The 14,437-nt window shown below is 41.2% G+C and overlaps 1 protein-coding gene across 50 annotated transcripts in view; it reads left to right on the top strand.

Moving 5' to 3' along the window:
* MLLT10 (MLLT10 histone lysine methyltransferase DOT1L cofactor) overlaps nt 1-14,437 on the top strand; it is a 217,488-nt gene that overhangs the window by 169,316 nt on the left and 33,735 nt on the right. For 36 of the 50 annotated variants that reach the window (XM_070055479.1, XM_051820635.2, XM_051820633.2 and 33 more), the window contains one exon: nt 13,379-13,501. The exons of the other annotated variants lie outside the window; for them this stretch is intronic. In XM_070055479.1, coding sequence (XP_069911580.1) covers nt 13,379-13,501 — 123 coding nt within the window. The remainder of the gene's footprint in view (nt 1-13,378; nt 13,502-14,437) is intronic. 50 annotated transcript variants of the gene reach the window in all.

Genomic DNA, 14,437 nt, shown 5'->3' on the forward strand with positions numbered 1-14,437 from the left:
ACCCGGTGTGCTGGCGCCGCTAGGTGGAGGATTAGCCTATTGAGCCACGGCGCTGGCCGTCTGGTTTACTCTCTGAATGGCCACAATGGCCAGAGCTGGGCTGATCCAAAGCCAGGAGCCAGGAGTTTCTTTTAGGTTTCCTATGTGGGTGCAGGGACCCAAGGACTTAGGCCTTCTTCTACTGCTTTCCCAGGCCATAAGCAGAGAGCTGGATTGGAAGAGGAGCAGACGGGACACAAACTGGCCCCCATATGGGATGCCTGGGCTGCAGGTGTTAGCTAAGCTTACTTCGCTGCAGCACTGGCCCCCATTTCTAATTAATGAATGTGAAACTTTCTAGTAATGACTTTTATATTTCTTCTTCCTCATGGCTACTATGTTGATTTAGATCTTTATCTTTCACCTAGTGCATTATAGTAACCTTTGTTTTTGTCACTATACCTAACACCTGGTATGTTGACTTAAACTAGTAACTCAGAAGTTAAGGTAAAGAAGGATGTCATAAGCTGGCGCCGCGGCTCACGAGGCTAATCCTCCGCCTGCGGCGCCGGCACACCGGGTTCTAGTCCTGGCTGGGGCGCCAATTCTGTCCCGGTTGCTCCTCTTCCAGTCCAGCTCTCTGCTGTGGCCCAGGAGTGCACTGGAGGATGGCCCAGGTACTTGGGCCCTGCACCCATATGGGAGACTAGGAGGAGGCTCCTGGCTTCGGATTGGTGCATCGTGCTGTCCGCAGCACGCCGGCTTTAGTGGCCATTTTGGGGGATGAACCAACGGGAAAGGAAGACCTTTCTCTCTGTCTCTCTCACTGTCTAACTCTGCCTGTCAAAAAAATAAAATAAAACAAAGAAGAATGTCATAAAAGCATTTACGATAAAAATTTAACTCTCAAGAATGTCAGTGTTGTTTGTCTTACTCTTCTTAAGATAATCTTTTTTGGGAAAACAAATCATAATTGGAAATTGCTTCATCAGTGAATTTGACATCAGAATGATTATAGATTATATTTAAAGGTTACTTCCATCTTGATAACTTTTTTCTTTTTTTAAACGATATGTTTATTTGTAGTTATTTTTAAGGTTGAGAGAGAGGGGAGAGAAAGAACAAGAACCTCTCCAAATACATACAATAACCAGGCTGGGCAGTCTAAAACCAGGAGCCCCTTTGGTCTCCCATGTGAGTTAAAGACCAAAGCACCTGATCCATCACCCTCTGCTTCTGAGGGTGTGCATCAGCAGAGAGCTGGAACTGGAAATAGAGCCAAGGCTTGAACCAAGGCACTCCTAACTGCTGTGTGTTCCAGGCACCCTTTCACGTTAACGTGTAGTCTGGTTTGTGGAAAACTATTTCCCAATCATGTTAATTAAATCTGGAGATACACATCATGTCTTATTGGTGGGCTGTTTTGCTGTGTTTCTCTTTTAAGGATCTGTGTGTTTGTATATCTCCATTTCTGACAGAATAGTATATTTATGTAATACCAGGTAGGTATTTGGAATTCTGTTACTTGGAGTTTGTTTTCTGTCATGCATATTATATTAGGAGTAACAAATATTTTTCATTCACAATGTGTAACAGAGTGGCATGGTGGCACAGTGTTTATGCTGCTGCCTGGGATGCTTGCATCCTACAGTGTAGTGCCAATTTAAGTCCAGGTTCTTCTGTTTCTCATCCAGCTTCCTGCTAATGTACTCGAGAAGACAGTGAATGAGAACTCAAGTAATTGAGAGACCTGGATGCAATTTTGGGCTTCTGACTTCGGCTTAGCATAGCTCTGGCTGTTGTTGGCACTTTCTCTCCCTCCCTGGCTTTATTCCTCTGTCCTGTTCTCTCTCTGCTCTTCCCACATCCTTCCCCCCACTCCTTTTCTTTCTCCTTTTCTTCTTTCTACCACTCTGCCTTTCAAATAAATAAATAAATAAATAGTATGAAAATAGTTCACCAGGAATGGCTATACAGAAAGGAATTTCTGTCTTAAAAAAACTAATTCATTTTGGAAATAATAGAACATCTGATTTTCCTCTCAGATGAATCCCAAAAGAGAGAAAACAAGTCAACATCATAGACATAATACAGTACATAAGGGCAGATAACAGTAATATGAAATAGAATATTAAAAAGAAATAAGTGAAATTTTAGATACAAAGAACTGTATTCATTAAAAAAACATAACAGGGGCCGGTGCTGTGGCACAGTGGGTTAACGTCCTGGCCCAAAGGGCCGGCATCCCATAAGGGTGCTGGTTCAAGACCTGGCTGTTGCACTTCCCATCCAGCTCTCTGCTATGGCCTGGGAAAGCAGTGGAAGATGGCTCAAGTCCTTGGGCCCCTGCACCACGTGGGGAGAAGCTCCTGGCTTCAGATCAGCTCAACTCCAGCTGTTGCAGCCAATTAGGGAGTGAACCATCTGATAGAAGACTTTCTCTCTCTCTCTCTCTCTCTCTCTTTTTCTGCCTCTCCTTTTATCTCTGTAACTCTGACTTTTGAATAAATAAATAAATATTAAAAAGAGCACAATAAATTGAATAAATAATACAGTGGATACAAATAATAAAATAATGGGTAAATCAGATGAATGAAATTCTGCAAAGAAGGAAATGAACCAAGATTGTGTGCATGAATACTTGCATGTGTGTATATGTATACACTTATAAAGCAAAACTTGGAATATGGAGAATAGATGTAGAATCCAAATAACAGGAGCCCCAGAAGGGAATGAGTAAAAATGGAGAGGAGGAAATAATTCAAAGAAACAGAGATAAGATTCATTTTAAAAATAGAGATCTTGGTTGAAACATCCAATAGAATGCCAAAGGGAAGACGAAAGAAAAATCCTCATCTAGGCACATTATAGGAAAATTTTAAAATGTTACAGAAAAAGGAGAGAATTCTAAAGTATGAGTGGTTAATATTGAATTATCTTTTAAGGAGAGAAATCCAAAATGACTTAACAGAAAAAGTGACTTCTGTCATAAGGAAGTACACAAAACCTGACAAGGCTAGACTTAAAGAGCTATTATTAAAGCAGAAAAAAGAAGTACTCCGAATGTAAAAATTATACTCATATTTCTTGGTTTAAGATAAACTTTTTTAGAGATTATATATTTATTTGAAAATTAGAGTTATGGAGTGGGGTGGGGGCACAGGGTGAGATCTATCTTGCATTCAGTGGTTCACTCCCCAGATGGCTGCAACGGCCAGAATCTGGCTAAGCCAAAGCCAGGAGCCAAGGGCTTCAAACAAGTCTCCCACATGGGTGACAGTGCTTAAGTACTTGGGCCCTCTTCTGCTGATTTTCTCAGGCCATTAGTAGGGAGTGGGATCCCAAATGGGGCAACTGAAACTCAAAGTGGAGGACCATATGGAATGTCACGTCGCAGGCAGTGGCTTTATTTACTATGCCACAGTACTGACCCCAAGAAAGAATTTTATGTATTTATTTGAAAAACAGACAGATTTGCCATCTGCTAGTTTACTCTCCATTGCCTGCAATAGCTGGAGCCCATCCAGGCCAAAGAACTCAATTAATTTCATGATTGGGAGGGACTTAAGTACTTGAACCATCACCTGCTGCCTCCCAGGATGTGTACACATTAGCTGGAAACTTTGAGAATGGAGCTGTGCATTGAACTATAGAACTTCAATATTGAGGTGTGACTATCCCAAGCTGTTTCAACCTTTGTGTCAAACCACCTGCCCCATGCATTCATATTTCTTTACGGCATCTTCTGCCTTTAATCAGCAGTGATATTTTAGAAGTTTATACAGCTAAATTTGGAATTCTGTGTTACATTTCTAGGACACAAAAACCAGAATATGAAATCGTCTGTACCTTAGGCATAAGATAATATATACATGGTAAAGGAGTCACCTTCTTATTGCATGTTTCTTGTTTTCATTATGCTCATATTCTTTTTGAGTCAGAAATATAAAAATACTTACCAAATAAAATGTTTAAATTCTCATGATAGTTATATTAAAGTTTCAAAAAGAGTATTTTCATTGTCTCCATTTTCTAAAATTGAATGTTTCATTATTTTATGTTTTTATTTAAAACAGAAAAATATTAAGAATTCCAGATTGTTTAATAGTTACCACATCTAATAATATTACATTTTCATTTTAGTTGCCCTACCTCCCCTAGTGTTCCTTTTAATTCCTTAAGAAATAAATCACTGTGTAATGTATTTCATGATGTTAATCATTTTGGCTTATGATCGGTGTTAATTTAGGTTTGTCTCATCTCTTCTTAGTTGAAGTATTCTACTTAATTAACCTGACTACCCATACCTTTGCATTGCATCTGAGCTAAGTGTTTCTAAAGAGAAAGTCACACCAAATATGTAGAATTCATATCATTATAGATGCATGATAACAACCTCATCTGACATTTAAATTACTTTACAAGACCAGTATACTTTTCTGGGTAACTTTTACTTTCTGCCATGTTGAAGAAATTTTTTTTTTCCTATTCCTTCATAATCTTTTCTCCCCTTTATTCCATATACAGAGCATAGGCCAAATGGGACAACCCTCCTCATTCTCTCCCTATACTGTTGTGCTTGGTTTTTGTCATTAGTGCATGTGATTTCCCCGGGGGTGGGGGAGGGTATGTGGATGTATTTGTAGCTGGGGGTGGTGTGTGGTGTTCATGGTCTACTTGTTTTTGGTAGAAGAGTAAACCCTTTGAATGTCTCAGCTATATTAACAAAATCTCATCCGTTTTCAGCCTTTCTCACATTAGAGGCCCTAGGTCTCATCTCATTTCCTTGTGGACGTTAAAAACCAAAGTTCATGCATTAATGAGTGGGCTGATTCCTTATATTTAAGCTTAAGTTTTCAAGGTTCCTCTTCATTTTTGACCCCTAGGGATTTCTCTGAGATTCTTTGAATCATAAGTATTCATTTTTAGGTAACTACAATCTTTTTAAGATTTATTTATTTGAAAGAATAACAGGAAGACTTGGACAGTGAGAGAGAGTGTGTGTGAGCATGCTTGCTTTTTGTTCACTGATTCACTCACTGAATGGCTGTAGTGGCCAGAGTTGGGCCTAGCTGAAGCCAGGAACCAGAAACTCCATCCAGGTCTTCCACATGGGTATCAGGGGCCCAGGTAGGTGGGCCATTATCTGCTTGTTTCTCTGTGCATCAGAAGGAAGCTGGATCAGAATCATAGTATCTGGCACTGGATCTTGCACTCTGATCTGGGATGCCAGTGTTGCAAGTGCCAGCTGAACTTGCTGTGCCACAGCTAGCCCCTTTTAAGTAACTTTAATTAAAAGGTTTTACATAATCTAGTCTGCTCTATTGCAAGAAACAGAAATTCCTCCAGTGATTTATTTTTCAAACCACATGGTACTGGGCTGTGTAATTGCCATTTCACTCAGGCCAGAAATGGCTTTCATTGTTGCCAAATCAGTCAATATTTTCCCATCCTCGGTTAGATGACCTTTTAGTAGATCTGCCTGTGTTGAGCAATTCCTATTAGGAGCGACTTCTTTTTAAATTTTTCTTCTGTTTTCTTGCTTTTGTAATATTAATACTTAACTTGATTGTCCTTGTGTTTCAACTGTTTCTTTTTATTGTTCCTGTGACTTATCTTTGTCCTAATTTAGTGTTGAAATTCCTTGAATCTTTGCTTTTCTTCATAATTCTCACCAAGTTTTAGTCAATCAGAATCTTTTTATTTAAGTATTGTGATAGCTATATAAGTTATCTGATTACACTCTTCCATTGTCTTTCAAGGCATTGTCCATACTGCAGCCAAATGATCTTATAAAAACATAATTCCAGCCTAGTGGTTAAGATGCCTGCATCCCATAGCAGAGTGCCTGCATTCACGTCCTGGCTCTGTTTATGATTCTAGCTTTTTGCTAATGTGCCCCCTTGAGAGGCAGCAAGTGATGGCTTAAGTAGTTGTGTCCCTGCCACCTACATGGGAGACTTGGATTGTGCTGTAGGCTCCCAGCTTCAGCTTTGGCCAAGCTCTAACTGTGGTGATCATTTGAAGGATGAACCAGTGAATGGGAACTGGCAGCCTATCCATCTGTTTCTCTGTTTCTGCCTCTCAAATGAATACAAATAAATAATTTTTAAAATAGATATAATTCTAATCATGTTAATTTCCCATTTTATTCATTTTTTAGTTATTTTTTTTTCCATTTTAGTTTAAAGGGGAGAAAAAGATCTTCCATCTGCTAGTTCACTCCCCAAAGTTCATAACAGTTGGGACTGGGCCAGGCCAAAGCCAGAAGCCCAGAACTCAATCCGCATGGGTGGCAGGGACCCAAGTACTTGAGCCATCATCTTCTGCCTTCTATGTACACATTGTAGGAAGCTGGAATTGGAAGTGGAGATGGGACCCAAACCCAGGTATTTCCCCCCCGCCCCTTGAGATTTATTTATTTGAGAGGCAGAATTAGAGAGAGGGATGGAGGATGGGGAAGAGAGAGAGAACAAGCCTGGAAATCCATTTAGTTCTCCCACGTGAGTGGTAGGTTCCCAGTATTTGGGTCATCACCTATTGTTTTCCCAGGCACATAAGCAGGGAGCTGGATTGAAAGCAGAGCAGCCAGGATTCAAACTGTCACTCCCTTTTGGGATGCCAGCATTGCAAGTGGTGGCTTAACCTACTGTATCTGGCCCCAAACCAGGTATTCTGACATGGTATCTTGCATCTCACTGGTACCTTAACCACTGTGCTGAATGCTCACCCTATGATTTAAACTCTTTAATGTCTCTCCTTTAGGATGAAATTAAAATATTGTTTATTGGCCTGTGAGACTCTGCGTGAGCTGGCCGTTTGCTTTATCCGAAGTCTGTCTTTCTTTATAGATTTATTTATTTGAAAAGTAGAGCCACAGAGAGGCTGGTTTACTTCCCAAATGGCTGTAATAGTCAGGTCTGTGTCAGTTCAAAGCCAGGAGCCAGAAACTGTCTTTTTTAAAGATTGATTGATTGATTTAAAAGGGAGAAAGAGATTGATTTTTCCCTCGTGTGTGTGTGTGTGTGTGTGTGTGTGTGTGTGTTTTCCCCCCCAAATGGCAGCAATAGCCAGGACAAAGCTGGGAGCCTGGAACTCCATTCTGGTCTTCCACTTAGCTGATAGGGTCCTGTGTGTTTGGGCCATCTTATGCTTTCCCAGATGCATTAGGAAGCTGGAATGGAAGCAGAGTATCCAGGACTTGACCTGGCACTCCAAAATGGATCCCAGCAACAGTGTACTAGCATTGACTTAAATCACTACACTGTACTATAATGGTGGGTTTATTGTATATAAGCCTGACAAGTCAGTTCTGTAAAATTTAAATCCCCCTCCCCTGAATTTGGAGATGAGCTGTCATTTCGGGAATTAATGGTAAAAATCCTGTCTGAATCCTCTGGAACGATACAAATAGGAATAGTTTGAATGGTTAGATAAGCAAGAATTAATTAGCAGGTTCCTAATACTACTACCATTAGACAAATTCAGGTCTGACAGTTTTCAAGCATTTTGAATGCATATTCAACATTTAAATTCCTAGGAGGAACAGTTAGATTTTCTTTGTTAAGATCACATGTTCACTCCATGAGCTTACAGTATATGAAATGTTTGAGGGGTACTTCCCTAATAGAAAATAGGGTGCTATTTGGAAAAGGGCAGGTAAAGACACAGAAATTATCTCTCTGACTTGCTTCAATTTAGTTTAGTTTAGGCCTTCCTTGCAAAAGGCCTATTTTACACTGAAAATCTCATATTCTGTCATAGCACATTCTGTTTTTTTCATCATAGCATGAATTAATTGTTTGATTAATGTTTCTCTCCTTCACCTTTGAGCTTCATGAAAGAAGGGGTGGTCTGTTTTCTTTGTAGTATCTTTGGCATCTGGTATTGTGTACTGGTACAAGGTGCACATGAGTTTTGTAGAGAATTACAAAGTGAAACCAACCATGCAACTCTACGTAATTAATGATATTATAGCATCTTATAAGATTTTTTAGTGAAATAGAAAATATATGTACCATAGTTCTCTCTCATCCATGTTTCTGCTTTTTTCTTTTTTTTTTTAAATTTATTTCACTTTTAAACTTTATTTCCAAGAGTTACAGACAGAGAGGTCTTCCACCTTCTGGTTCTCTCCCCTGAAGGCCACAGCTTCCTGGGCTAAATCTGGCCAGGAGCCCAGACTCCATCTGGGTCTCCTGGGTGGGTGACAGGGATCCAGGCACTTGGACCATCTTCGGCTGCTGTCCCAGGCGTATTAGCAGGGAACTGGATCCTGAAGTAGAGCAGGCAGGTCTGAATTTTGCAATAATATGGGATGCTGGCATTGTAGGCAGCTTAATCTGCTATGCCAACACTGCTGCCTCCATGGTTTCACTTCTGTCACCAACATTTTCAGCTGTGATTTGAAAATATTAAATGGAAAATTGAGACAATGCATAAATTTTAAGTTGCTTGCTTCTTTATATAGCATGATTAAGTTGTGCATTGTCTTGTTCTATCCTTGCTGGGTATCTTTTTGTCCCATATAGCCATGCCGTACACATTGCCTGCTTGTGTATTATTTAGTAGCTATCTTGGTTATCTGATCAATTGTTGCAGTATCACAGTGACGTTCATTTTGCTTGATAAAGCCTCCAAAGCACAAGAGCAATGATGGGAAGGAGGCACCAGGGCGTAGAATATAGAAGTACAGCATAGGAGCTATATTATGGCATGATGGGTTTGGCCGCTGCCTGTGAAACCAGTTATGAGTGCCAGTTCTAGTCCCAGCTGCTCTGCTTGCAATTTAGCTCCCTGCTGATGCTGCACCTTGGAAGGTAGCAGAGGATGGTACAAGTATTGGGCTCCTGCCACCCAAGTGGGAGACCTGGATGGAGTTCCAGCCTCCAGGCTTCTGCCTGGCCCAGAACTGTTCATCTGTTCAGTTAACATGTATAACTTCCACCGTTTTGGAATCTATAATGTATTTCTTCAGATATGTCTTTATTAGTTCCTAATTTATCATGGTATCTTTCGGTTTTTCTAGCATAGTACATGATTAGAGTTTACATTCATGTATTTGTTTTATTGTTTGCCTTCCTAATTACATTTTAAATTCCAGGACAGCAGCAATCTTACCTGTCTTTTCCCTACTTTATTCCCTGCTCCTACTACAGTGCCTGATTCTTAGTAATTACTCACAATATATTTGTTTGGTAGATATGGATGGATGAATGAACGAGTGAGTGAATCCATATGTCATTGCCATTTCCATATCATTCTGTATCTTTATTTCTATTCTCTTTTCCTCGGTTTTAAAGATTTATTTATTTATTTGAAAGGGAGAATTACAGACAGAGGTGGAGAGGCAGAGAGAGAGAGAGAGAGAGAGAGAGAGAGAGAGATCGATCATCCATCTGCTGATTCACCCCCTAAAAGGCCACAACAGCCAGGGCTGAGCCAGGAGGAAGCCAGGAGCCAGGAGCTTCATCTGGTCTCTTGTGAGGGTGCAAGGGCCCAAGGATTTGGGTCATCTTTTGCTGCTTTTCCTAGGCTTATTAGCGGGGAGCTGGATTGCTCCTCTTCCAGTCCAGCTCTCTGTTGTGGAAGAGGAGCAACTGGGACTAGTACCCGGTGCCCCAACCGGGACTATAACCCGGGGTGCCGGCAAACCCGGGGTGCCGGCACCGCAGGCGGAGGATTAGCCAAGTGAGCCACGGCGCCAGCCAATAAATCTTTCAAAAAAAAAAAAAAAAGAGAGAGAACAGGGGCTAGCACTGTGGTCTAAAGGGAAGGCAGCGGAGGATGGTCCCAGTGCTTGGGCCCTGCACCTGCATGGGAGACCAGAAGGAAGCTCCCGGCTCCTGGCTTCGGATCGGCCATTAGGGGAATGAACCAATGGAAGGAAGACCTTTCTGTCTGTCTCTCTCACACTGTCTATAACTCTTTCTCTGTCTCTCTCTCTCTCTCACTGTGTAACTCTGCCTGTCAAAAAAATTTTTTTTTAATTTTTTTATTTGAAAGGCAGAATTACAGAAAGGGAGAGGCAGAGGCAGAGAGAGGTCTTCCGTCTGCTGGTTCTCTCCTCACGTGGCTGCAATGGCCAGGCCGAAGCCAGGAACCAAGAGCTTCATCTGGTTCTACCACATGGGTGCAGTGACCCCAGCACTTGGGTCATCTTCTACTGCTTTCCCAGGTGCGTTAGCATGGAGCTGGATTGGAAGTGGAGCATCCAGGACTTGAACCAGCACTTGTATGGAATGCCAGTACTGTAGTTAGTGACTTAACTTCTTGTGCCACAGCATCAGCCCTGTTATATTTCTACTCTGTATCCTGAACGAATAAGTTTATTTTCTTCAAACTTGTGTGTTATCGGATTTAGTTCTGTATATTCCAGTGAATGTCACATTACTTTGGATTATAATAGTATATGATTTGGAAAAGATGTAAAAAGAGTGAAGTTGAATAAAAGCATATACAAATACTTTAAGGGGCATTATTTGCCTTGTGAAGAACTATATAGGGGTCTAAGTAAACTGTTGATGCTCTGTAAATTATACCTGAGGTACAAGGTAGTTATGGGAAATTAGTTGTCTTCATTTCCAAAACTGTATTTCCAAGGTTAAGTCCTTCTGCCTTAAAATGAGAGGAAAGGGCTGGCTTTGTGATGTAATAGTTTAAGCTTCTGCCTGTAGTGCCTGCATTCCATATGGGCACCTGTTCTAGTCCTGGCTGTTTCACATCCCATCCAGCTCCCTTCTCATGGCCTGGGAAAGTAATAGAAGATGGCCCAAGTGCCTAGGGCCCCTGCATGCATATGGGAGACCTTGAAGAAGCTCCTGGCTCCTGTATTTGGATCAACCCAGCTCTGGCTGTTGTGGCCACTTGGGTCTCTTTTCTTTTATTTATTTATTATTTATTTATTCATTTATTTATTTTGACAGGCAGAGTGGACAGTGAGAGAGAGAGACAGAGAGAAAGGTCTTCCTTTGCTGTTGGTTTACCCTTCAGTGGCTGCTGCGGCCGGCGCATAGCGCTGATCCAATGGCAGGAGCCAGGTACTTATCCTGGTCTCCTATGGGGTGCAGGGCCCAAGCACTTGGGCCATCCTCCACTGCACTCCCTGGCCACAGCAGAGAGCTGGCCTGGAAGAGGGGCAACTGGGACAGAATCCGGCGCCCCAACCGGGACTAGAACCCGGTGTGCCGGAGCCGCAAGGCGGAGGATTAGCCTAGTAAGCCGCGGCGCCGGCCCACTTGGGTCTCTCTTCCTCTCTGTAACCCTGCCTTTGAAATAAATAAGTCTTTTTTTTTTTTAAAAAAAAAGAATGTCTATAAAAAAGGCAGATTTACAGATCAGGGGGGTGGGAGGGAGGAAGACTCTTCCATCTGCTGTTTCACTTCCCGAATTGCTGCAAATGCCAGTGCTGGGCCAGACTGAGAACAGTAGTCCTGAATTCCTTCCTGGTCTGCTATGTGGGTAGCAGGGGCTCAGATATTTGGGTGATGTGCTGCTGCTTTCCCAAGTGCATTTGTAGAGAGCTGAATTGGTTGTGGAGCAGCCTGGATTCTAATTAGCTTCACTATATGGGGTGACATCATTATAAGCAGTGGCTTAACCCACTGTCCCACAACACTAGCCCCCAATTTCTTGTTTCTCTAGCTCTTCATCTGAATCTTTCTTTGATTAGTTCTGTACTTTATATAATGTACTTGTTAGGGTACCTTGTATTTCTCTCCTGTATCTTCATAGCTAAGCTGACTTAAGCTGTGAGACCCTAAGTTCTTTAAAGGTAGAATTCTTTTCTATTGTTTTGTTATCTGCAGTGCTGTTTTAATAATATAAAAATTACTAAATATTTGTTGAATGAACTATATTGTAAGCAGATTTTATGTGTTTTTTATTTAGCTGTATGCCTTTCCTTTGGCATGTTCAGTTTATAAATATTTACTTCATTAATATGCTGTCTCTTTCCTGTCCTTCACAGTGAAACTTCTTAAGAGTTGTCTTGCCAAGTTTTATTGCCACATTTGGTGACTCTTTTTTTTTTTTGGTGGCCTTATCTTAAATGACCAGTAGAGTTGTTTGACCTTTTCCTTTGAAATTCTTTTAGTGATTTCTAGGATTTCTGTTACTTAGTTTACTATGTTACCCTTTGTGGCCTGTTTTTCTTTGTGCTTTAAATGGTAGTATTTTCTAGGGTCCTGTCTTTAGTCCTGTTCTCTTGATCATGCTGAGAACTTTCCCTTGGTGATCTCATTTTTGTTCCTGGCTTTGCCCAATGTCCGTATCAGAAGTTGTAAATTAAATGCTTATAGGGGTCCGGTAGGTAACATAAATCAACAAAGAGGTGAGTGTCATAGTGAAGAGCAGTGGGAACTGTGGCCGATTAAAGCATCTATGTCCTGTTCAAAGCTCCAGACAGAATATTGCTATTTCAGAATATGGTATCCAATGTTGGCAGATTTTCAGTTTTTCAAAAAAAATTAGGAATCTAGATTTTTAAATCTGAAATTTCCAAATTTATAAATAGGAGCAGCCTGTTAAAATTTGCAGCCACTGTACAGGCAATGGCAATTCATTTTAGTCTTGTTAGTTTACTTACTGTGCTTCTAACTCTGAGAGTGTTTCGACGTCTGATTTTTGTGCTGAGCTTCCAGCTTATTCTATTGACTGTAGGAATTCCATGTCTTTCAGATGTCTCAAAGCCCCTGATGATCATCTAGAACCTCATACTCATATTAGGAAGTGGTTTCAGTTATAAAATAAGACAGCTATAGCTTTGCATCCCAAATTTCTTTAAACTTCTGCTTGTTCATGCATTCAAATAGGAGCAATATTAACCTCACTGAGCTAATTTGGTAGCACACCTGTACACAGCAACAAATAGCTGACTGCTCTTAGATGCTACTGCTGATTTATTGAAGGGTATCACCACTCTCATTTACTGGTGATAAAGAGTACTTTTTTACTCTTCTCATTTTTATTTTTCAGATATAATTAGTCAATGAAGTGCTATGAATTTTTCCTTTATTATGTCTCATTACTACTGTTCTTTAGTTTAATCCCTTTTTGTGCTGGTCAATATGATTGCAGCAGCACCTTAATATCTTTTCAACCTACGTCTGTGATTGACGTCTTTCATAAACACCAATCTGGTCATGCCAGATTTCTTGTAATTTTTCAGTGACTCCCCCAATTTTCTCTAGGCTTTTTAAAGATTTATTTATTTGAGAGGCAGAGTTACAGACAGAGAAAGGGAGTGAGAGAGAGAGAGAATCTTCCATCTACTGTGTCACTCAAATGGCTGTAGTAGCTGGAGCTGGGCCAATCCGAAGCCAGTAACCAGGAGCTTCCTCTGGGTCTCCCAGGTGGGTACAGAGGCCCAAGATTTGGGTATCTTTTACTGCTTTCCCAGGCCATCAGCAGGGAGCCGGATGGGAAGTGGAGCAGCCGGGACTTGAACCAGCACCTATATGGGATGCTGGTGCCACAGGCGGAGGCTTAACCTACTACGCCACAGCACCGGCCGCTTCTCTAGGTTTGTAACATTTTAAATTTTAATGTTCTTCTTGATTCTGGTCCTTGCTTGCTTATCTTCTCTCTCATTTATGGATGGAAGGCCTAGACTTTGTAAGCTCTGATACTCATTATATGATGTGTTCCCAAACTAACTTTTACTTCTGTGTTTCCTTTAGAAGTTAGATTTTGGGACCGGCACTGTGGTACAGTGGGTTAAACCATGGCCTCCAATGCCTGCATCCCACAAAGACTCTGGTTCAAGTCCCAGCTGTTCCACTTCTGATCCAGCTCCCTGCTAATGCTTTCCCAAGTGGGAAAGCAGCTGAGGATGGCCCACGTCCTTGGGTCCCTGTAACCACATGGGAGACCTGGAAGAAATGGGGCTCCTAGCTTCGATCTGGCCCATCCCTAGTCATTGCTGCCATTTGGGGATTGAACTGGCTGATGGAAGATCTCTCTGTTCGTTTTCTCTCTCTCTCTCTGTCTCTGTCTCTGTCTCTGTCTCTGTCTCTCTCAAATAAATAAACCCTAAAAAAAGAAAGAAGTTAACTTTCCAGGCACCAACTCTTTAAGTAAGTTTCTTTGACTTTCACTCTGCCTCACTTGAAGTCTGGGTCAGATACCCCCTTTTCTGCACTTAACAGCCCCAAAGGCTATCTTGCCAATAGTATTCATCACAGATTTTTCTAATTATCTGATTTCCACTAAGCTTCTTAAAGGCAGAGACCTCACAGGGCTTAGAATAATGTCTGGAAAACAGTGAGTTCTCAGATGTGTGTATAATGACTGCACTTGCTGTATGAGAAATCATCTTTTTATCTGGAGAAATTATAGAAAAGTTCTAGAAGCCTCAGTTATAGTTGTAAGGCTTTTAAAAATGTCTCATTTCTTCTGTTTCCTTCCAGAAGATTGTAGGTACTTTTATTAATTATGATTCAACCATGTTTTTAGAATA

This window comes from Oryctolagus cuniculus, chromosome 13 (assembly GCF_964237555.1).
Source record: "Oryctolagus cuniculus chromosome 13, mOryCun1.1, whole genome shotgun sequence".
Lineage (NCBI taxonomy): Eukaryota > Metazoa > Chordata > Mammalia > Lagomorpha > Leporidae > Oryctolagus > Oryctolagus cuniculus.